The sequence below is a fragment of the Trypanosoma equiperdum genome (genome assembly GCF_001457755.1).
Source record: "Trypanosoma equiperdum strain OVI genome assembly, contig: ctg_764, whole genome shotgun sequence".
Classification (NCBI taxonomy): domain Eukaryota; phylum Euglenozoa; class Kinetoplastea; order Trypanosomatida; family Trypanosomatidae; genus Trypanosoma; species Trypanosoma equiperdum.
The window spans coordinates 49,898-58,976 of NW_027124714.1; the positions used below are offsets into that span (position 1 = coordinate 49,898).

General features: G+C 46.1%; 4 protein-coding genes across 4 annotated transcripts; all 4 read right to left on the bottom strand.

Moving 5' to 3' along the window:
- Positions 1-587: 587 nt before the first annotated feature.
- On the bottom strand, positions 588-1,139 carry TEOVI_000358700 (60S ribosomal protein-like; the record flags this gene model as incomplete). Its single annotated transcript, XM_067226476.1, has 1 exon — positions 588-1,139. One exon carries the CDS (start codon positions 1,137-1,139, stop codon positions 588-590), a length of 552 nt encoding a protein of 183 aa, XP_067082577.1.
- A 638-nt stretch (positions 1,140-1,777) lies between these two features.
- On the bottom strand, positions 1,778-3,178 carry TEOVI_000358800 (histone acetyltransferase, putative; the record flags this gene model as incomplete). Its single annotated transcript, XM_067226477.1, has 1 exon — positions 1,778-3,178. One exon carries the CDS (start codon positions 3,176-3,178, stop codon positions 1,778-1,780), a length of 1,401 nt encoding a protein of 466 aa, XP_067082578.1.
- Positions 3,179-5,680: 2,502 nt separating this feature from the next.
- Positions 5,681-6,754, bottom strand: TEOVI_000358900 (inosine-guanine nucleoside hydrolase; the record flags this gene model as incomplete). Its single annotated transcript, XM_067226478.1, has 1 exon — positions 5,681-6,754. The coding sequence occupies one exon, from the start codon at positions 6,752-6,754 to the stop codon at positions 5,681-5,683; it is 1,074 nt and encodes a 357-aa protein (XP_067082579.1).
- A 1,479-nt stretch (positions 6,755-8,233) lies between these two features.
- Positions 8,234-9,055, bottom strand: TEOVI_000359000 (Cornifin (SPRR) family, putative; the record flags this gene model as incomplete). The annotated part of the gene is made up of 1 exon (XM_067226479.1): positions 8,234-9,055. The coding sequence occupies one exon, from the start codon at positions 9,053-9,055 to the stop codon at positions 8,234-8,236; it is 822 nt and encodes a 273-aa protein (XP_067082580.1).
- Between the last annotated feature and the right edge of the window lie 24 nt (positions 9,056-9,079).

Below are 9,079 nucleotides of genomic sequence, written 5' to 3' on the forward strand. Positions count from 1 at the left end.
TTCTTCGCAACCTCTGCTCAGACCACTTTTTTTTTTTTCCAGATCAATCCCAACTAATCAAGAAGGTGCAGGGGAAAAGATCCTCCTACTTTCTTATTAGCGGCCTCACTAACGCTGTACGGGATATAAATACACTCCACTTGCGGAACCCCTTTTTATGTGTGCTACAACAACCTAAGAAGAGCAAGGTTAGCCACTGTGTATATAATCAACATTGCAAAAGAAGAGAGCACGATGTAGTTGTCGTAACGAAAAAGAAGTCTCACAGTACGAGGACTTCCTCACAGTTAAGGTTACCTCGAAAAATGACCTGGAGGTTATCCACCCACCCCCTTTTCATACCCTTCTGCGCCATACATCGCATTAAATGTGACTACAAGCACCGTGGTGCATAAACAAAACCTCTGAAGTCCACAGCCCCATGCCCCGTTTGGTAATACTCCCCCCCCTCTGACATTTTGCCGAGCCACTCATCAGCGAAATGTCAAAAACGTATCAAAAAATAAGATTTGGACCTCCTCCAACGGTACGAAAAACATAAACGTTGACATGCAAAACTAGTAAACTGATGGAACGAAGAAATCACCCTACAACAGCTGGACGGTGGCGCCAAGTTTTTCAAACAGCCCCTTCAGTTTCTCGGCATCCTCTTTGCGCATATTCGTCTGTACTAATCCCGGACACTTCTCGATTGCGTTCTTTGCATCAGCAATGGAAAGGTTTGTTACCGACCGAAGTTCCTTTATCAACTTTACCTTAATATCGGGAGCATACTTCTCAAGTTTGACGTCAAAAGAGGTTTTTTCGACTTTCTTCTTTTCAGTCTTTGGTGGTTCAGCCTCAGTAGCAGACGCCCCACTGGGGGCCGCTCCCGCTGCTGCAGCAACCGGGAATGCCACTGCAGCGCCACCACCGCCTCCACCCCCAAGTCCACGAAGTAATGCCTTTTCATAGAAGTCGTCGCTATGGCCAAGTTTCTTGAAAACAAGTCGCTGCAGGTCCGACAATTCCTTGAGGGTGAGTTGTGAGTATGTTGCAGCCAACTCTTCCAGTTTCGGCTTATCAGCCTTGCCACCACTACAGAATCGAGATGAAAGCGCGCCACAGCGCACAGAAACACCACACAGTACCCGCCGCATCTTACCAACGTTGTCGTTATATCACAGCTATTTCTAAACTCCTTCTCCTTTGTTATTCAAGTTTTCCCCTGGTTCGCCACTAACCACTCGCTACATGAATAAAAAATGATGCGAAAAATAGTAGTAACAGATGAGTTCACGCAGCTCGCCGCCCAAAAGTAAGTAATGATGCAATGTTGCACAGTATCCAGTTTTCTTTCAATCATGCATCTCTCCACCCTCCGGCCTCCCTTATTTCCAAACCACGTCACCCTTTCATCCACCACAATAACCACACACTCCAACATATTTCCGGCAATTGGTGGTGGTTGAAAAATCGCAATCAAACAAAGACTATATCCATTCACAACTACATCCAACACTCTTCCCCCCCCCCCGTCCTCTCCACTACTCAGACAAATGTGTACATACACACATCGCAGAGAAGTGACACTACGCAGTCACGAGCAGAGGAAAGGAACTTCTTACCTGCCAAATGAACCCTTTCCTTCACTACCTCCCCACATATACAGCAACCAACGAAACACACTCACACGCACACGCACACACTCACCCACTTTATGATAATAAAAGACAGAACGCAACCACCAAAACGGGCCCACAGACTTACCCTTCCCATCCATATGAAATAAATTCGGTTATACTTTCTCAGCTCTACGCAAGTCATAAACTGGAGGAGCCACATCCTGCTCCACTACCTCATTGTACATGTGTGGACTCCAGCTAAGCAAGTGTGGATAAAAGATATAATTTTGTCCACTGCGCTCGCGCTGCACGCGTTTCGAAAGACATCTTTCGATACTCTCTTCCGAAACTACAATTTGAGTACCATCGATTAACTTCAAGTATTGTAGCGTTCGCATGACATCCGCTTCCGACATGAACGTTGCTTGCACAAGATAGTCCAGTGTGACGCAGTGACTTTCCTCAATCGCGCGAGCAAGGGTTGAAACGATCGTGTCGCCCCAGTATCCCAGGTAAAGCTTCTCCCCCAGGTCGCTCAGCGGCTTCTCAGGTGAGCCTATTTTCCCCTCGCGACGAGACAGTTCATAGCTAAGTTCAATGAGAAACCGCCCTATCCCACGACTCTGGAACTGTGGCAGTACGAGTATGCAAGAGAGATTGTACATCTCCGGTGTCGTCTTCTCTTTGCTGAAGTAGCCAAGCACTTCCAAACCATGTGGTTGTATACTGCAGAGCACGTAAAACAGAAAGGGCGTCATGTCATGATCAAGAGCTTTATGGTCAAGGAACAGTTTGGATAGAAGGGCCAAGTGCTCGCAAAATGTGGGCTCAGCTACTCCATCAATCTCTACCACGGTGAGATTCCGTATGGGATCGCGATATATTTCATTTCCCGGTGGAAAGCGGGAGCAAACTAGACGGACGTGGCGCAACACATCTTCATGTTCCGAAAAGGGCTGTAAGCAAAAGGGACACATATGAAGCACAAAAGATGTAAAAGCAACGGAAGAACGCAGAGCATTATCGCGACTATCTTGGCGCAGTTGTAGCTCCATGTCACCTGTGAAGTATTCTGCGTTCTGCTTGAAGCCTTGCTGCACCTGCGGTCGCGCAAGATGGTACGGCGAGAAGTACCACGTCTCCACTTCATATGGGCCCATGCAAATACGTTGAACATTCTTCGGTCGATAAAAAAACGAACTCTCCTTCCGCGTTCTGGTAGTTGTTACCTTATCACAATTTGGTGTCGCACCTCGCTTTGCTGCGGAACCTGCCGTAGCGCCGTTGGATCCACTCTCCTCCTGCTCTGCCACCAAACGGCTTTGCCCACGCGTGGTGATGCCGCAGCCTGTTGGCTTACTCACCTGCTGTTTGTCCGCCTGCCGGCCTTGTCTCCGCTCCCTCAATGCGCTACCGGGGAGCCAACGGTCCATGCGACTGTCCTGTTCCACGTAGTGAACGTAGTACAGAAGCTGCCCCGTGTGCGCATCATGTGCAACCTCTTGTATAATAGCGGCATGAAATGTTTCGTGGAGTGTCGCATAAACCTTCTGCCGCACCTCAAACATTACCATGTCCAAAGGTGTGACACCTGGTTCTTTCTTCCTGTAGGTTCCCCTCTTCACTCTGTGGTCCGATAACTTTGGTTTCCTCGCCACCTATTTGTCACCCATAAAAAAACAACAGACGATGTTAGCGCGCACGACCACGTGGAGTTGTAAATTTTAACCAGATAGGGTGGAGAAGAACGTTTTTTTTTTTAAGTCCTAACGTCGCAGGAACAAGGCGAGGTAACAGTGACGGTTGATAGGACTGCATCACAACACCAGAGGTAGTACATCATCTATGTATGCACGATGCACCGCCCCAAGGTAGTGATGGGGTCCAAAATTTAATATTTCTCCTATTTGTTTATTGATTATTTATACCAATGCCGACCTTTAATAGCCTGAGCTCCCCAACCTTCACACATCCAATCGGGTAACGTTGTGTTTAACTCATATTCTGTTTAATTCCCCTCCACATACAGACATACACACACACACACATATATATATATATATATATATATTACACCATTTCCACCCACCTCACATCGCGCTTTTAATAGTTCATACGATTATTTTCCTTCAAATTTCTCTATAAAGAAATCCCTCTCCCATTTACCCACGCGATCTTTCGCGAGGAATAAAGGGAGATACAATATGTGTATTTCTGTACCCGAGTGTGCGCATATGTTTGAGTTCAACTTTTAACTTCTCTTTAATTTATTTGTATTCGACATACATATTGTTTTTGTGCACATCACTTCGCAGAAGCAAGGAGAATGTACTTTCCGAGGCATTGTTTTTCTATTTAGAAGTCATACACGTGGCAGAGAAGCCAAATAAAGTAAAAAAAAGAAGTAAACAAAGGACCCAATTGTAATATTAACTCACGCCCACACTATTAATGATAATGAAATGACAAATAAGATAAGATAAAGAGCGTGAAAATAAGAAGGTTGGTATATATATATATATATATATATATTCTTACAAGGATTTTTCCCCATCCTTTTCCTTCGCCAATATTAAATCATTACAAAAGACAAGTAAACGTTTCTGCTTTATGTCCTTACCAGTATTTAAATTCTCGGACTCGTTCAATTTCTCGTTGCATTCCCTTCGCTTCTGTCAGTTCACCTTCTGCTTTCTTTTCCTTTCCTCCCCCTTTCTCTCCCTCTTACTCATCCTTTTCACAAAACATAACATAACAAAACCATAAAACCGTTGTGTGAACCGAAATGAATAAACACCCGCGGATACCTTACAGTACCAAACGGCATTCCGTACAAAAACAGCAAATACTGCGAAATGTCACCATCAAACGAACACACGACAAAAGGAAAAAAAGAAAAAAGGAGAGTCAAGGAAGGAAGAAAAGGAATGGGACAGATTCTACAGAAAGGAAACAGCACAATATAAAATGAAAAAAAGAAAAAACAAGCCCCACACCCGGTTAGTCCGAGATAATCTTTGTTCGAAGAGTAAAACCGCGATTGTGACATGCGCAAGGGAAAGGAACGGGGTTGAATGGTCTACATACATTGTAACATTAAATGGGGAGAGTAGTCGGCGAAAAATGAAAAAAAAACAAATGAAGCAACAGCAAAAACAGTAGCCGTAGCGACGGAAGTGCTCTTGAGAAAAATATAGTTCAGTTGATCATGGGGGAAGGGATGTATGCAAACTTGAAGGCACGCGTGGATATACGCACACGAAACTTACAAACAAATACAAAAATCATGCATACACATACATCGCGACAAAGGTGAAGTAACCTCCCGCACCCTTTTTCTTTCTTTTTTTCTTCTTTGTTGAATTCATTACCGGTTCTACTTCATTCTCCCACGCGAACAGAACCTCACCTTCCGCCTCCTCGCTTCGCCTTAAAAACCTAAAACTTTCCTACGAATTACCCATTTATGTGTGCACTGCAGTGCTTTGACCCTCATTCTTATATTCATATGTATACATATATTTTTAAATTCTGCTCCTTCCGTTTTTCAAGACAAAAGCAGAGCCTCAGAACTTATGTACCTCTCATCCGTGCCTACAACCATTTCATCTTTTTTAAAACTTAGTTTTATTTTCCCTTTTCCACGCTCGACCACCAGCCTGCACTACCAGGAGCCGCTGCGCTCTCTCAACCAAAAAAAAATAATAATAATAATAAATAAAATTATATATATATATATATATCTTTTTTTCATTTTAAGAAGGAAACTCGATATCGACCTTCTAAAACAAAAACAAAAACAAAAGAAACACACAAATAAACGTTTGCGACTTCCTCCTCCCTCAACCACACACATACCCGCACCTTTCCCTTACCTCGTCACCAACACTTAGCTACATAAGCTGTTCACACGTTACCTGCGGTAACCTCGGCCCCACGCACAGAACCACGCAGGTCCAAATGACAAATATATTTTGATGTGTTTTTTTTTTAAAAAAGAAGGATTCTCGTCGAATACCGGAGACATGCGATGTGTCGCTGGAAAGAGGGCGGTGAAACGCCCTTTCTCGTCCTCCTTACGCGACATATTCTACGATATCCCGTAGCGCCTTGAGGAACATTTCATTGTCCACTTTAGTGATAACATTGCAGTTGCGCCAGCGACCCTTTTTCGCCATGGACTGTTCCGTGCCATACCAATCGATGCATGTCGCCCCCCTTGTTTCCCTTCCATGCAATTCGACAGTTACGTATGTGAGGAAGCTGTCGAGTACACTTTCGGGGCGGATGGCAACCAGCACAGCTACAGCGTCCGGAACAACGCACGTAACATCTTGCGTTGCCTCAGCGTCACCGGTGTCTGCTCTTGTGCCATCATCGTGAATACGAGTGAATGCCTCCAAACGCTGAAACAGTTTTTCAATAAACTCCTGCCATTTGTTTTGATTTACCGCCACGCGGCCATTGGGAGTCAATTCTCTGTTCACCAACTTATCATAAAACCCCCACGTCATGGGGGAGTTAACAGTTACCTCCCAATTAACCAACTGTACCGGACACTTCCACCCCTTGTGCTGCAGCACCACGACCCCCGCTTCCGGATCGCAGTGGCTGTTAAACTCAGCCGCCATGTTGGAGTTGCCCTTGCTTTCACTGGTGCCGTTCATGATGACAATGCCAGGTATCGTATCTGTCCCAAGTTTGGAAAACAAATCGGGGTTCAAACGAAGGGCCAATGCCACATTTGTAAGGGGGCCCAACGCAACCAACTGGTACACCACATCATCTGACGGCTCTGCCTCCTCAAGTATTTTCAGTATCTCCAGTGCGGCATGTCTTTTAGGTTGAAGAGCCACACGCTTAGATGGTGGAAATCCCGCATCACCAAAGCCGTCCGAGCCGAAGCCGCCCCACTGCACAGTCTCCCGCTCCCCCACGAGGGGTCCCTCTGCCCCACGAAAAAACGGTATATCTGCGTCATACAAATCCAGAAGTTTGCCGATATTTTCCATACCTTGGTTAACCTCCACATTTCCCCACACAACAGTGATGGCAATGACTTCCACATCAGGCTGTGTCATAGCCAACATGATGGCTATGGCATCGTCACCGCCACAATCGGTGTCGATGATAAGTTTTCGATGAACCATTATTTAATGTATCGTCCAAACAAAAATGTCAACTCTAACGATGAATATCAAGCAGTACAAAACAAAAAAGAGAAGAGAAGAGGAAAGAAATCATATGGAAGCTCCTTGTCTTTCCTCTTCTGTCCCTCTTGACCCGTCTACTTCCCAGTTTCTCCGCTTACGTTAGGCAGAAGTATCGTTCACCGAAGGGTCTTAATCAAGCTGAAGTTCCTTTACGCTGATTAGCCAATCTTTACAAATACGGTAACATCCACCTGGAAAACAAAAATAATGTATACACACTCACATATGTACTGGCGCGCGGTACAATTATTTATGGCATAGCAAAACTTTTGTGCCACATGCGATGATCAATAGGTCGAACATTAAAATTTAAAAAATCGCTACATGTGCGACAAGACAACAAAGATGGCAAAGCTTTCCTTACAAACCAAATTCACGCGCGCGCAATCACCTCCGTCATCGGCACGACAGGCCCCTTCGACCCCCCCCCCAAAAAAAAAAAAATGCGCCCTCAGCTCCAACACAATCACCTCATCACTCAGGTGACGCGGCGGATGACCCAACGACTTACCAACACACATTTTCATCAGCTCTGACTATTTGATTTCTTTTCCCCTTCACACACAACTCCTCAATTGTCTCGATATGTTCCCTTTTTCCCCTCCAGACCACCTCCATGCGTTATTAACCCAGCAGGCACTCAACGCCTCCACGTAACAAATGCTGAAGGCAGTGTTAAAACTGTAAGACATCTTCACAAATACCTGAAACAGTTGATGATGGCCTCCGAATGGCACACAACTTTGACGGTGGTGGTGGGATGGTACTTGGAGGCGAAGACACAAAATATATGGTAACACAAAAGCGCCACTACGTGCAGCTTCGGTGGGGAAGTGGTGGGTGAGTACTGCAACTCAAGCAACCAACGAAGGGAGCGCTCAAAGGGATACAAAAAGTTGTGCTCAAACTTTTTGCGGATGCTCAGACTCCTAGCGGAAAGAAACCCAAAAGTAACACGCAGACGTGCACGTGCCACCGAAGTGGATACCATAACCTGAGGCGCCCTCCACAGCCCCTCTAACGCTGCAGCACAGAACACATATTTACGTATCACCTCATTGGAATGCTTTCAATGCACATGACCCAATCAACAGACGCCACTGATGAAACTCACTTTTATTACCAACGAATTAACGGTCACCTATTGCGTGGAGCACAAGAAATTCTCTTCAAAAAGTAAAACCGGTAAATAAGGGAGGAAATGCACTTCATAAAAGGGAAATAGCACGTTACGCATCGCTACTCTGCAAAACAAATCTAATCAAAACATACATATATGAAATTCTTGAGGTCTATGAGGCCAATGGCAAGAGGAGAGCAAAAAAAGTATGGGGTGTATAGTGCCTCTATAGAACCGACTTCTGCACCAGCACTAAGCACGTTATCGGTAACGATGGTGGACATATTCGACGTATTCTAGTGCTGACGCCCTCTCATTCCACGCAAACGGTAGTTCTCGTACAAACACTCCTGCGGATACTTCCCGCCGTACCGCCAAAGAAGATAACCGCCGTCCGCCGACGATGGGCGCCTTTGGCCTTTGCGTGAAGCAGAAGCACCTCTCTTCTCATGCCTTGAAGTCCTTCTCTGCTCTTGAAGTACCTCCTGTATTTGTTCATACGTTGACTTTGGGAAATCTCTTGCCGCTATAGATGTTGACCTCTTTGTTGATTTTGGGGGATTCGGGGACCGGCGCTCCTCCACGTTAGATGGCGTACCAGCACGCGCAGCACGTAAAAACCTCTCCCTAGAGCGACAATCCGATCGATTAATTCTTTCCTTCGCATCCTCGACTGCACGCCGGTGCCTTGAGGGGTGCTGCAGTCCCTCAGCAAAGTTGTCTGTGCCGTAGTGCGGGGACTGGATAAACGTAAAAGTCGTTCCGTCCTCATTGGCAAGTAGTCCCACATCGTGACGCCCAAGAGACTGCACGGAAGTCGCAACATTCGTCAACATTGTAGCCACGTCGCATCGGCTTAAGAAAAACAAACGACCCGCAAGCGTCTTCACCACCTCCTCAGGTTCTCGATTGTGGTCTCCTGAAGCACTGGCGAGTTCCCGAAGCGCGGCCCGCTCCAACTCCCGCTTCTGCTCCTCTGACAACTCAGGAGGCCGGGCCGCGCCCCCAGCAGGATGAAAACCGGACGGCAGGTACTGCGAAGGAAGCAAGCAAACCTTTGGTAATGGTACGCCCTGATGAAACAGGGGAGATGTTGCCTGAACAGTTCCCGCCGCCATTGGTGGTTGCGGGACTGCTGCCAT